This window comes from Heterodontus francisci, chromosome 18 (assembly GCF_036365525.1).
Source record: "Heterodontus francisci isolate sHetFra1 chromosome 18, sHetFra1.hap1, whole genome shotgun sequence".
Taxonomy (NCBI): domain Eukaryota; kingdom Metazoa; phylum Chordata; class Chondrichthyes; order Heterodontiformes; family Heterodontidae; genus Heterodontus; species Heterodontus francisci.
This window is the reverse complement of record NC_090388.1, coordinates 27,834,339-27,848,675: the sequence shown is the minus strand read 5'-3', so window position 1 is coordinate 27,848,675 and position 14,337 is coordinate 27,834,339. Positions and strand designations below refer to the sequence as shown.

The 14,337-nt window shown below is 40.5% G+C and overlaps 1 protein-coding gene across 3 annotated transcripts in view; it reads left to right on the top strand.

Annotated features, from left to right (window-relative positions):
- The window catches only part of LOC137379512 (protein O-mannosyl-transferase TMTC2-like), a 185,209-nt gene that overhangs the window by 136,292 nt on the left and 34,580 nt on the right, over positions 1 to 14,337 (top strand). For all 3 annotated transcript variants that reach the window (XM_068050449.1, XM_068050448.1, XM_068050450.1), the window contains 3 exons: positions 1,652 to 1,730; positions 2,940 to 3,061; positions 9,568 to 9,649. In XM_068050449.1, coding sequence (XP_067906550.1) covers positions 1,652 to 1,730; positions 2,940 to 3,061; positions 9,568 to 9,649 — 283 coding nt within the window. The remainder of the gene's footprint in view (positions 1 to 1,651; positions 1,731 to 2,939; positions 3,062 to 9,567; positions 9,650 to 14,337) is intronic.

The following is a 14,337-nucleotide window of genomic DNA, read 5'->3' as shown; positions in this document are numbered from 1 at the left end:
GCTTTGCCGCTGCTGACTAAATCGGAAATGACATCACAATGTCGGATTTTTAGATGGATGCTTCCAACGCAATTCTCTGGCCCCCTACGCCACCATACCTGCTCCAAACAGCTGCACTAAATTCCGCCCACTGTCTACTTATATAGAGAGCTTATGACTCACACTCAAGATACAACTTTGAAGTCAGCTTCCCACCTCAGTAATTAAACAACTATTCAGGCAACCACTTTCGGCTGATTGACAGTTAATTGCAGCTGCACTGACAGGCTGTTTCTGTTAACTATGTATCTTAACTAGTTTGCAGTTTTAAAGTTCTAAGTCAAATTCTAAATGTTCATCTAAATTACAGCTTGAGAAATAATTACCAGAGAGATCCCACTTGCACCAAATTCCTGACTTTAGCACTCAGTTAAACAAAGCACTCTGTTTCCCGAACACTCTATGCTTCACACTCTATGCAGTAGCAAACAATGTCTCTCTGTCACTATCTCTATGTCTCTCTGTGGGGAATAAAGGCCACAGAATCCTTGGCCAGAATTTTACTTTGGGCAGGAGGCCCTGCCCACCAAAATGTCGGGGGTGAGCGCACCGCCGCCGGGACTGGAAGTCACACCAGGATTTTACGTTCCCTTGGGCGGGGCTCCCACCCCCCCCGAGACAGGAAGTCCGGCCTCCAACAGCTGCCGGCCAATCAGCGGGCTGGCAGCTCTCAGTCCAGGCAGCGATACCCGGAGCAGTGGCCTCTGCTGGGACTGCACCCAGCCACAGCAGCAAGAGGGACGTCAGCCCAGAAAGCAGGTAAGTTTGTAGGGCCTCGCCAGGGACAATCGGCTGGGCCCCAGCAAGACAAGGGGCGATTGTTTGGTGAAAGCGGGAGCATAGTGCAGTGGGGGCGGTTGTGCTGTGGGGGCAGCAGGTCTCCAACCCCCCCCCCACCACCGGCCCACAAGGAGGCTGCCATGTTTTACTGGGCAGCCTCCTGCGGGACCTCAGCCGCCTGCTAGCCACTGGTAAAATACTGGTGGCAGAGGGAGGAGGCCCTTCAGTGGCAGTTAATTGGCCACTTAAAGGGCCTTGATAGGCTTGGGGTGGTCAGGCAGTTTCTCGCCTCTGCCGCCCCTGGTAAAATTGCAGCAGGGTTGGGAAGGCATTGGGAATGGCACCCCTCGCCTCCCACTCAATTTTACCACCCCCGCACCCCTGCCCGCTCCTGCGGGGTGCGTCAAATTCTGGCTCTTAACTCTGACAGTAACATTGTAAAGTTTATACGATCTTCCCCAGTATTACAGACACCACTTAATTGGTTTGGCTGTAAAAGCAAAAAATGCTGAAAGTGCAAAGCAGATCTATCAAAATTTGTAAAATGGAAAGGTAGGTTGTTATTTCAGGCAAAGACCCTTCATTAGAAAATGAAAAAGGAGGATGACTTCCTGGCCACTCTTGTGCACTACCTGGCTGTTGGTTCAGGTTGGTACAAGCCTGGGGGGAAAATTGTTTACACACTCTTTCTGATGCAGTTATTATGTGACTTGATGAGATCAGGCGAAAGGGGAATAAATTGGGCTGGAAAAGTCGGTCTTGTACCTTCACAGAATTTTTATTTTTAATAAGCTCTGAGTTTGAAACAACGATGTTTCTTTTTTCACTATAGGATGCATTAGTTGTTTATAAGGAGGCAATACAGAAGATGCCAAAGCAGTTTGCACCACAGAGCTTATACAACATGATGGGTGAGTGAACCATCAATGCCTTGCAGTCACACTGTCACATGCAAAAAAGCGAGTTTGTGTTTTATAAGGATGTGTTCCACGCAATAGGTCTGTAATAATGTCATCCTTATAATCAATTACTGTAAAGCAGCTCTTCTGACTTAACTAGCCCAGTAATGATATATCATCTTGTGGAACTGGCTCCAGTCAAAAGCCTCAAGTAAACCTTAAGCTGATGAATTTTTCAACCAAAATTAAGCTCAAAGACATAAGTAAGGTAACATTAAAAATAGCAATGTAGAGGCACAACATATGCTGCTTATTAAGCAGTGAAAAAAACAATTCCTGTTATATTAGTCAAAGTACCACATTAAAAGTGCTTGTTAAACAGCAACTTAAGTAGATCTTGTGTTAGAGGCATATGGTGGTACAAGTACCAGTACAGACAGATTACTGATTTGGTTAGAATTGCAATCCACAGAATGGGTTCATTACAGCCACCAAAGGAGCCAAAGCATATTGTAAATTTATTGTTGCGCCACTAAGCTTAGATAGACTATCACTTGCTACATGACTACAAAAACATCTTGCCCAAGGAAAATATTATTGCAGCAAAGTGTGTTATCTTGAGCTATTCAGTTTCTTTTGATTGCTTACAAAGAAAATACTTGAATAACAGTAATATTTTAAAATTGTCTTTGTGACTAATAACTCCCTAGTTGAGCATAGACGTATCGTAAAAACTGTATGGGGTTGGTAATATAGTGCAAACAACTCCAATGCTTAAAATCAAGTATTGTGCCTGTAGATTTAAACATGTACATTTACCCATTACTGTTGCCTCCCTGGTCAGGGCTGCATTGTTTTTTGAGGAATGTGCTGTTAGACTAATGCTGTTTCTGAGGATGTTGGCCTCCTACCTGTTGTAATATATTATTCTTTGGGCTGAACAGTGCTTTGGAGGAGTAGCCTCACTGGTGACATGTTTCATTTCTATTTCCAATCAGCATGGTTGAATTCCAAAAGGTCATTACTCAAACTGGACATCAAAGTACTGTACGCTAGACTTCTCTGTTGTGTGGAATCTGTCCATTTGTTAACCTGTCATATTATAACGAAACACAGGAGTTGGACACATTTAAAAGATTTTCTTTGGCATGTTCGCATTATGATAGAGTATCTTTAAAGATACATATCGCACTGAACTTTGACCTCTGTCTGTACCAACAGGTGAAGCGTACATGAGACTGAACAAACTGACAGAGGCTGAGCACTGGTACCTGGAGTCCCTCCGTTCCAAGCCGGATCATATCCCTGCCCATCTCACGTATGGGAAACTTTTGGCACTCACTGTGAGTTGACTATTAATATCAACGTAGTCTTTATGCAACTCATATTTCAGAAGTTGTCCCTTTTGAGGTTGTGCATCCAGGAAATGGAGCTTGAAAGCAAGTCTTTAGGTCTCAGTGTTTACCTTCATTATTTGTGTCTGTGCCATAAGTTTTTCACTTTTTCAAATTTTCCTGAGTGAGATGGTTTTTTGCTTAAAAGATGTTGCGTCTGCTTCCCAAATATGTTTGAATAACGTGGAAGTATTTTTCTGAATCAATTATAGTTATTAATTTCATTAATTATGAGCATGTGGATCATCAATTGAAGGCACATATGGGGTCACAATATGTCCTTTTTACATTGCTGCTCTGTAGCAATAGTATTATGGGGCTGGATTTTACCAAGCCCCGGTGTTATGATCTGTGGCGGTGGGGGGCCTGAAGATGGGTGGGGAAGAGGCTCGCCATGGACCTCGCACCGGGAGGGCCCGGACTGATCCTCCTGGCAGCGGCGAGGCTCTGTGGCGGCCCCCACACTGCTGGGCGACGGGACCTGAATTTAAATATTTAAGTTAGTAAAATGAATAATTCAAATAAACTTACCTTCAATCATCCGGCCTACTGCGATTGCCGGCGCGGCGACTGGCAGTCCCGCACCTTCAATTCAAGGGGAGGGGGGAGGAGTTAATATTTTCTATGGTGGGGGGGCGATAGGGTCAAATTAACGTAATGGGTGCAGGGGGTGGTGGGAAGTGGTGAACTCAAAACTTTGTGCAGTTTGGTGGGGGGAAGGTCACAGTTAAAATGTGAGTGTTTTGGAGGGGAAGGGCAAATAATTAATGTAAATGCTACTGGGGGGTGGGAAAGGGGCATTAGAAATTTATTGTATATACTTTGGGGGCGTACTTCTTTAAAAATGTAATTGAGCTGACAGGTTTGGCTGCCCTTTAAAAATGGCGGCAGCGCCTGCGCGCAGGCACCTGACACTTTATCCAGGGACGGACAGCCTGCCCCCTCCACGTGATTTGGGGGGGAAGAGGGGGGTTGGGGGGCCGCCTCGGCTGTTTAAATGAGCCGTCGCTTGGGAGATCGTGGTGGCTCTTTGGTGGGCCGCCATTTTTTGAGCTCGCCGCCGATCCAGCCCATGATGTGTGTTTTCCCTATTATTTAATGCAGCAGGAATTTTCAGGGTGCTGGCTCTATTGAGGTTCTTTAAGATCTTGCTGGCAGGATTTGAAGGAAATTAGTGCACTCAACTTGCAAGGCCTACTTCATCAGTGTTTCAAAAAAAAACTATGCGCTCTTCGTGGTGCTAATGTGCTTCACACATCCCATGGTATTAATAGAGGGGAGTCACTCTGCAATTACTTAAGTTAATTTGGCTACTAGATTACAACTGAGTGTGAAGGGGTTAGACTTCTGTAAGTAGATACAACAATTTCAATGTACATCAGTTTCAAGAGCAACATGGCACGCTTACTGATATATTGAAATTACCACTGCATTTAGATGCTTGCTGCAGGTCGTTTAGGTTCACCAGGTCCATCAGTGTTGCACTACAGTTCTGGTGCCAAATTCATCCTGGTATTGGTGTCAATTTAGCATCATATTCAATGTAGCAGCAGCGATATGCTGCATAAAAATAAAATTGCATGTAAATCAGCTTACCCTGAGGTGAATTACCATTGTTGAAGCTTGAAAATTCCAGCAATTAAAAAAATTATTTTGGTAATGTATAAGCACAACTAAGATAACACCATCTGGGGAGCAATGTAGCAGTGGGACAATGTTGACAGTCTTTCCTATTATTAGGAGAAGAAATTAAAACTTACAGAGTCCTGTCTGTTTTTAAAGTAGCTGTATTTTGTTCTTTCTGTCACAATTCACATGGCTGGTGCTTAACCTTTTTAAAGCGTTTTTATGCCAGCAACTCAGATTTCCCATTTCATTTTGACAAATAAAATCTCCTTTAGTTTTGGGAAGGCTCATAATTCTTGCACATGTGATCATTCCTTCCAGAAGTGGGAATTGATTTCCACAGTAAGCAGGTATTTTCATTGTTTATTTTCTTTTTGTTCTCTACCCCTTTTCTATTCCCTGAATGTTTGGCACCAATGCCTGCTGGAATATTTCCTTTACTGAGTTGGATTGCATCATGACTGGGCACCTAAACCTGCCCTTCGAATGTAGTTGAATTGTAAAGTGATTATCTTAAGATTTCCAACAAAACTGGACTTTATATTTGTATGTTTGCTGCACTGTTTCACTTCCCTTTCTGAGTGTACTTTTCTTAAGTAGCCTCTGTCCAATTTGAATATCTCCCAGATTCTGTGTCAGCATTAAAAACCATGATTAGTCAGAGGGTAGCACATGATTAGAGGAACAAAGTGAGCAAGTCTGCTTTTCCTCTACATACTATATTGAATATCCCTGTTCCATGAGGCAATATATCCAGCAGAACACTGAAAACAGTAAAAACTTGTTCCAGCGGTGACTATAAATAGGAGACCACGTACTCTGCCGTATGGCAAAAGTCACTTGCTAAAGAAATTATACTCAGAAAATCATTTCACAACAAATGAATTGGAAATTTAGCTTGGTTATTTTCAAAAGGAACATTTTATGTAGAGAAAGAAAGAGAAAATACTTGTATTTATATAGCGCCTTTCATGATCTTCAGAATGTCCCAAAGTGTTTTAAAGCCAATGAAGTACTTTTAAAATGTAGTCAATTTGTGCACAAGGACCCACAAACAGCAGTGAAACAAATAACCGGATCATATGTCTTTGGTTTTGGTTGAGGGATAACTGTTGGCAGGGCACAGAGAGAATAAACTCTTTGAATAGTGCTGTGGGATCTTTTACATCCACCTGAGAGGGCAGATGGGGCCTCTCATCTGAAAGTTGGTTAATAGAGTATTAATAGGGTTCTACCATAACAGTGAGTAATAATAACGTTGCTAGAACTAGCAAACCAAAGATATGACCTCATTGCCTAGTTTATTATTTTGGTTTGGCTCCGAGTCATTCCAGACTTCAATTCACTGTTTCCTGTGCAAGCTACACATACTTCAAAAACCACATGTTCCTTTATTATTCCGATATGTAACAATAGCACAAAAGATATATTTTTTGATTGGTGTCTGCCTAGTTATCTAAATAGATTAATTTACATTGAACTGCATCCTTACAGCATAGGGCATTACACTTCATTGCACTTCTTGCAGCATCCAGGGCACAGGTCACAAATTAAATTAAGTCACTCACTTGAGTTCTTGTTGAACACAAATCCGCAGACACAGATGGCAAGAATTTGTCATTTAAATTGAAAAGTCAGTTTACTTAATAAATATTAAATAACAAAGGCCATATTGCTGTAATGAGGTACTGTGGATGAGGGCACTTTTTTGTAATTTGGGCTATGAGACCTTGTATTGCATGCGCCATAACTGATTCAGTGGTGCTGCATGTTTTATGATATAGCAAGAAATCTTTTAAAGGGGAAAAGATTTCCTTTCTATTGTGCAGTTTTAGCTTTTCCGTTGCATGCTAAATATATTGCATGTTTCAGCAGACAGAATATGCTTATGCTTACCAGTCAGTCAAACTCTACCTAATGTTGATTTATGACTGTATATGCCAATTGTAGAGTTTGGTCTGTTTATAGCTATGTCATGTAAAGTAAATGATAATGCGTCGGGGACAAATCCATCAATATGATGCAGTGGGACTCATTTAAATACATAACATTTAAACAAATAGAAGGCTATACAGTATTACGTAAATGCTTATATCACAGATTGTTTTACCATGCAATAATTAATGATCATAACTTTTCTGTACTTAACAGTTTTAAGGATGTAGCACTCCATTTTCACATGTGGTTTGCATACATCTCCCTCTGCCTCTCCTTTTCTTCCACTACCTATCTTATTATGTATATCAGTCTGTCTATCTATCTATATGAGAATTATGTACTTAGCAGCTTAATTTAACTCTCAGATAGGTGGGAGGTGTAGGCAAATAATTGACTCCCTGGGCTGGCTATGTTTTTATTTTAAATTTTATCTCGCATTTGGGATATTGAAACAAACAGTAATATTACGGTTGCTTTATTATTGTTATGTATGTTTGTCAAACCATTTGTGTGAAGGCAATACCTCTTTAAGAATAAAATATCTTTAAGGATGTTATGAAAAGCTTGGACTCAAGGTATATACAGTAAATTGTTTTTTTTCTTTCTTAGAAGACTTTCCTCCATTTTGCTCACTACTTCCTAACCCTAAAACCAAAACTTCTTCCCAGGTGTTACGACCAGGTGAGAAAGGGGTCTAGTGTTCCCTCTCAGCCTTCACCTGGTCTTACCGTAACAGGGTTTAATTTTTAACACACCGTTTTTTATTTAGCTCCCCCTTAGTGAATCCTTGTTCGCTAACTTCCAATTATAAGGCAAAGAAATTAACCAAACAGGTTTTCTTAGGTCTATAGAAAAAAGGTCGAACTTTATTAAACTTAAACTCTAATTCGATTAACGCCTACTGATACGCGATACGCCCATGTTAACATGCATACGCGATACAAACATGCAGATAGAGACAGAAAACAGCAGAGGAAATAAAGTGTAAAAGTTTGAGGCAATATCTGAAGATGGATTTGGTTACTGTTCTTCGAGCTCACTGTAAAGTCCTTGATTGTAGGTAGGTCTTGCTTTTCGTTGGGGCCCAGTATTCTTCTTAAACCTTGCTCAATGTAGGAGACTTTTCTCTCTTGAAGTTCATGTGTCCTCCAGAGGCTTGTGAGAAAGAGATGGGAGCAGACAGGGGAGGTCTTCTCACTCCAGGAGCAAACAGTCTTTCTTTTTTCAAAAACGCTGTGGCTAGTTCAAAAAACCCAGGACCAGCCAGTTAGTCATGCGACCAGCTGGTTTAACCAGTCCTGGTTTTGTGGATTGTATCACTTTAGCAGTCTCTGGAATGCTCTTCCTTACACCTTCAATGTCAGGTGATCAAAATCCATTGTGGGTTGAATGTGTCAGGGAATGGTCCCTTTGTCTCCACTAGCACTGTCTGTTAGTATGCAAATGTTTTTCAGCTAAGTGTCTGGCAGCTCTTGTAACAGACCTTCTCTTTTTCCCAGCAAGTTTAAAATCAATGTTCATATGACAAAATTAATATGCCTCATTCTTGGCAGGTGGGGGCCTGCATGACACCAGGCATCTTGAGCCTGTGGTTAGATGATAGTGACAACCATGGATTAAGCCTCCAGTTTTATTTCCTTTGAGGAAACCATCTGCCCTAAATTGACTGGATGATCTGGGTTTATGTTGTGTGCGGAATTGAAAAGAATATTAGTTCTTCAACATGTGTGTGGAACAGTATGGATATTGAACTTTCTTTAAACTTTTCTGATTGATATGCTTTACATTTAGTAGTTATAAATGTCCTCATTTGGTAAGTTATAACTTCAACCAATAACAAGAATCACCTGCCATTTACACTGAGACTGCAGAACCCAGCAACTAGAAAATGCTTCTGTAGGTTTGAACACACCTGTTACAGGATTTAATTAAAAATATATCAGTATTGGATAAATTCTGTTTATGGCAGAAACAATACATAAATAAAATTTATCAAGTACTGTTATATTTTGTGCATATATAAATGTTAAAATTATCACCAATGGCATAAATAATGCATAGGACTGAAAAAATGGTGGCTCACGTGCAAACTGCGCTCCGCCATGCTGCCGCAATCGAGCATGCAGCGGCTCATTATAATATGCGGGATGGCCGCCCTCCCCCCCCAAATCATGCGGCAGATGCATCCTCGGTGACGCCATCAACGGCATGGCCTGTTGCTGCACTGGCGCCATTTTTAAAGGCCTGCTGGGCCTGCGGTGACAGATCAAAGTTGACCCCGTATCCCCCCCCAACTGCAGCAAAAAATAAAGGTTGGCCCACACCCACTACAGTAGAAAAGCTCAGTTTACCCCTGAGTTGACCCCTTTCCTGTAACCCCACCCTCCCCCCCACTTCACGACAAATGCAGAGCTACCCCCTTCCCCACGTTGGTGGCGCCAGCTTTCCCCGGACAGGAAAGTGAAGGTGAAGGTGCGGGAGTGCTGCATGTCACTTGGAACATCAGCAACTGCTGGTAAGATTGTTCCAGCTTCCATTTAAATGTATTTAAATAGGTAATTTGAATATTGAAATCTGGGTCCCACTGCAGAGCGGCGGATGTGCCGCCATGGACCTTTGCCGCCGCAGGGATGATCGGACCCGGCATTCCCAACAGTGGGCTCCCTGACGGGCCGCTGCCGCTGCAGCTGCAGTCTTCGGGCTCCTCTCTGCCACAGAGCCTGATGTCGGGAACTCAACAAAGTTCAGCCCATATGTGTTTGGAATCTGTCTATTGTATGTAATGAGGTAATGTTAGCCAGGATCTTTGTTTTGTTGCTCACTGGCTTAAGATGAAAGCTGTGAGATGTTTAAGCCTTTTACTGAATTAAGATTCTTTTGTTAATTTAAAGGGACGTAAGGAAGAAGCTGAAAAATATTTTTTACGATCTATCCAGCTAGATCCGGCAAAAGGAAACTGCTACATGCATTATGGTGAGTTCATTTTTAACTCGGTGTTTAACTTGGCCCTAGTTTTAGAAAGAATAAAGACCTTGCATAAGGCCAATCACGTCCACAGGATGTCTCAAAATGTTTCACAGCCAATGAATTCAATGAAGTGTAGTGGCTATTGTTTTGTAGCCATAATTTGTGCATAACACAGTACCACAAACAGCAATGAGATGAATGATCAGTCAATCTGTTTTGGTGGTGTTGGCTGAAGGATAAATGTTGGTCAGGACCCTGGGTGAACTGCCTATTCTTCTTTGATAAAAGAAAGAACAAAAGAAATCACATTTAAATAGCACATTTCATGACCTCAGGATGTCCCAAAGGGCTTTACATCCAATGAAGTACTTTTGAAATAGAGCCACAATTATAATACAAGAAAGGCAGCATCCAATTTGCACACAGCAAACTCTCACAAGCAGCAATGAGATAAATGACCAGGTAATCTGCTTTTAGTGATGCTGTCTGAGAGTTAAATATTAGCCAGGAAACCTTCCATGCTCTTCTTTGAATAGGGCAATGGGATATTTTAGACAATGACTCGATTTAATGTTTCATCTGAAACACAGTACCTCTGCAGCACTCCCACAGTACTTTACTGAAGTGCCAGCCTAGATTATATGCTCTGAATTGGAACTTGAACCCACAACCTCCTGATTCGGAGGTAGCTGTGCTACCCCCTGATGCAAGCTGAAACTAGAAACTTTCACATTTCGTTGCTTTTCATTAAGGCAACAGTTTTTCAATGCAAGAAAGCATGGAATAAGAAAGGCCACCCTGCCCATCAAGCATGTTCCATCCATGTACATTTGCAGCCTATCCTACCACGAATCTACCACAATTATTTAATCATTAAGGACATTGTGTAGAATGTAACCCTGAGTCTGAAATATAATTCAGCAAAATGCCAGAATATCTATCCTGACCCCTCCATCTATCCTGACCCCTCCATCTATCCTGACCCCTCCACTATTCAGCTGCAGGTCATTAATTTCCACACGATTTCAGCAGCACAGGAACTTATTATGTTCCAAGGTCTATGTGATTATCTCTGTCCACATCTAGCCATCAGTCCTATTCCTAACCAGATATTTAATCAGCTCTTTTATTAAAGAAGTTAAGCAACAGCATTAACCACCTTTGCTGAAAGTTTTATTTTCAATTGTCTATTCCTGTGTCAGGAGGAAATAATTCTTCCTTGAGGCTTGCTACATTTCCCCTGTGTCCTCTAGTCCTGTGATCGCAATCCAAAGTAAATAGCCCACTTATATCCACATTATCTGTACTTCTCAATATTTTAAAGATTGGATCATTGTCCTTGTCAATCATTATTCTTTCTTTAAAAATAAGTTCAACATTGATTCTTTCTTCATTATTTAAATATCTCAATCATCCTTGCTCATCTTTGAACCTTCTTTAATGTATTGATGTACATTCCAGTATAGTGGACAAAACTACACACAATATAATAAATGGGATCTTAACAATGATCAATACAATATTAGAACAACTTGCTTCAATTTATGCCCTTGAGATGCAATCCAATACTTAGGGTCTGTGTATTGGTTTTGATTACTGGATTGGGAGAAAAGTATTTGGAAACCTAAACATCCATGGTTATACATGTTTAAGGAGATAATGAAGTTCCTATTGCAATTTGGTGACATTATGCTTAGGTTTTTAAAAATATTCATTCATGGGATCTGGACGCTGCTGGCTAGGCCAGTATTTATTACCCATCCCTAATTGCTCTTGGGAAGGTGGTGGTGAGCTGCCTTCTTGAACCGCTGCAGCCCTTGTGGTGTAGGTACACCCACAGTGCTGTCAGGTAGGAAAGGCTAGGATTTCACCCAGCGACAATGAAAGGATGACCATATATTTGACTTATATTTGATGTTTTTCTTAAATAAAACATTAATATTAAAAAATAATTTTCTAAACCTCCTTCTGCATGACTTGGCAGAATTGTCTTCAGCAGAACCTTCTCTATTATCATACATATAGTGGATTGCAAAATAGATTATTCTTTGGATTGTATTGAAATATAGTTGTCCTTCTCTAACTGTATTGTGACATGGTAAATTGGAGGTCTAATGTCCTTCACCATGTGCTAATGGTGAAATGCAATGAATCGCATAGCAGCCAGGTCAAACCACCTTTGGGCTACTCTTGTATACCTGTTAGCAGCTGGGTCAGAATAGCATTTTAAGTCACTATTGATTCATGGTCCGTGTTCAGAAATGAGATGTAAAATAATAAAGTGACTTACCCTTAAATGATAATAAAAATAATAATCAAGTATAGCCGTTTTAGTTTATTTTTAATACTTGCATTATACATCAAGATTCTAAAGATCACATATGTGTTTATAAATTGGCTAGAGCTGAATTGAAGGACATACAGCATGCCACACACGGTCTCAAGTCAGTTGGGAAACTTCAATTGAAGAACATATTTGTTTGAAAGGTTCTGATTTGTGAAAGACCCTGATTACTATTTAAATAGAAACTGGAATTTCTATCAACTCTCTCTTTTGACCTTCCATTTGAAGCTAGAATGATAAACTGTTTAGGCACAACATATTCTAGAAGTGTTGCCACTGTCAGTTTGTATTTCTGTTTATACCAGTGAAACAAAATACAGCTCATTGAAGATGACAGCAGGCTTGGAACAAGAGAGTTAAAAAAAATCAGTACTTTCTTGAGTTTTAGTTCACTTATTGATACTGCTTCATGGTCTTGAGACTATACTGTAGGACACTAGCTGACACATTCTTAATGCATTTATGTCATAATTGCCTTTCTTCTCTTTTATCAGGGGTGTTAACCCTATTGAAAATAAAATTGGTGACATAAAATTGTGTGCCTATTGAAATAATGGAGAGAGAAATTTCAGATGTATGACAATTAGCATTTTTTGTTGCTATTCCATATAATATCAGGACCTGAGAATTTTCAACTACTCAATATTATAAAAAAGAAAGAACTTGCATTTATATAGCACCTTTCATGACCTCAGTACATCTGAAAGCTTTACAGACAAAACCAGTATGGTCACTATTGTGATGTGGGAAATGTAGCAGTCAATTTGTGAACAGAAAGTTCTCACAAACAGCAATGTGATAATGAGTAGATACTCTGTTTTAATGGTGCTAAATGTTATCCAGGACACCAGGCAGAACTCCCCTACTCTTCTTCGAAACAGTGCCATACAATCCTTTATGAACCAGGACCTCGGTTTAACATCTCCTCTGAAAGACGGCACCTTTGATAGTGCAGCATTCCCTCAATATGCATAGATTGTGTACTCAGGTCTCTGGAGTGGGACTTGAAACCACAACCTTCTGACTCAGAGGTGTGAGGGCTACCACTGAATCAAGGTTGAGACCTCTCCGACTTTAAACTGTTTGGAGGTAATTTTCAGCCTCAAATCAGTGGAAATTAAATCAGTTTAATGATTTGTTTAACAGCCATGTGTCACACATTAAAGTTAAATCAAAATACAGGATAAAGATTTTAAAAAAAATTCTTACAAGCATTGAAAAATTAGACATAAATAACTAGACTGTCCTGACCCGAGTTTTAGATTGTTTTCAACATTTTCTTCTCTAATGTTGTTCATGGGCTTTATAAATAGAGGCATTACAAAAGCAAGGAAGTTATAGTGAACTTTTATTAAACACGAATTTGGCCTCAACTGGTGTATTATGTCCAATTCAGGGCACCACACTTTAGGAACGATGTGAAGGTGTGAGAGAAATTGCAGAAAAGGTTTAGGCTAATCGTTCCAGGGATGAGGAACTTCACTTACATGGATAGTTTGGAGAAGCTGTGGCTTTTCTTTTTAGAGAAGAGAAGGTTGAGAGGAGATTTGATAGGGGTGTTCAAAATCATGAGGGATATGGGTACAGCAGATAGAGAGAAACTGTTCTCATTGGTGGAAAGGTTGAGAACCAGAGGACACCAATTGAAGGTGAATGGCGAAAGAACCAAAGACAACATGAGGAAAACCTTTATTATGCAGCGAGTGGTTAAAATCTGGAATGCACTGCCTGAGAGTGTGGTGGAGGCAGAATCTACTGTGGCTTTCAAAAGGGAATTGGATAATTATCTGAAGAGAAAAAAATTGCAGGGCTGTGGGGAAAAGGCACAGAGATGGGACTAGCTGAGTTACTCTTGCAGAGAGCCAGCAAGGACATGACAGGCTGAATCATTACACCACAAAAGAAGGCCATTCTATGATTCTATGTTCCATTGAGATTTAGTAAAGCTATTGAAATGGTGAAATTGTGACAGTATTGCATCCATTATTAAGTCTAGAGTTTTTTGCAATTTTATTAATAACTGTATTGCTGAAAAAGGAGACGTGCTGTCAAAGATTTTCATCTTGCACTCATCAGGATAGACACAAGAATGCCCAATTTAAAGGGAGCAACAATCTATACTGCATGAGAAAAGGCCGTTGATTGGTTGGCAAGTCGACTTTGATTGGTCAAGGCGTTGCCATGGCATATGCACCAGAGAACTATTGTCCCTCCCGCTTTTGTTTACTTCAAAAGGGCGCAAAGCATGGATATGTTCCAGGCCTCGACCAATCTGAGTCCACTTGATTATTGTTTAATCTTTGAGAAAGAGAATTTCCTATTGGAATATTAACTATCTTTCACCTAGATG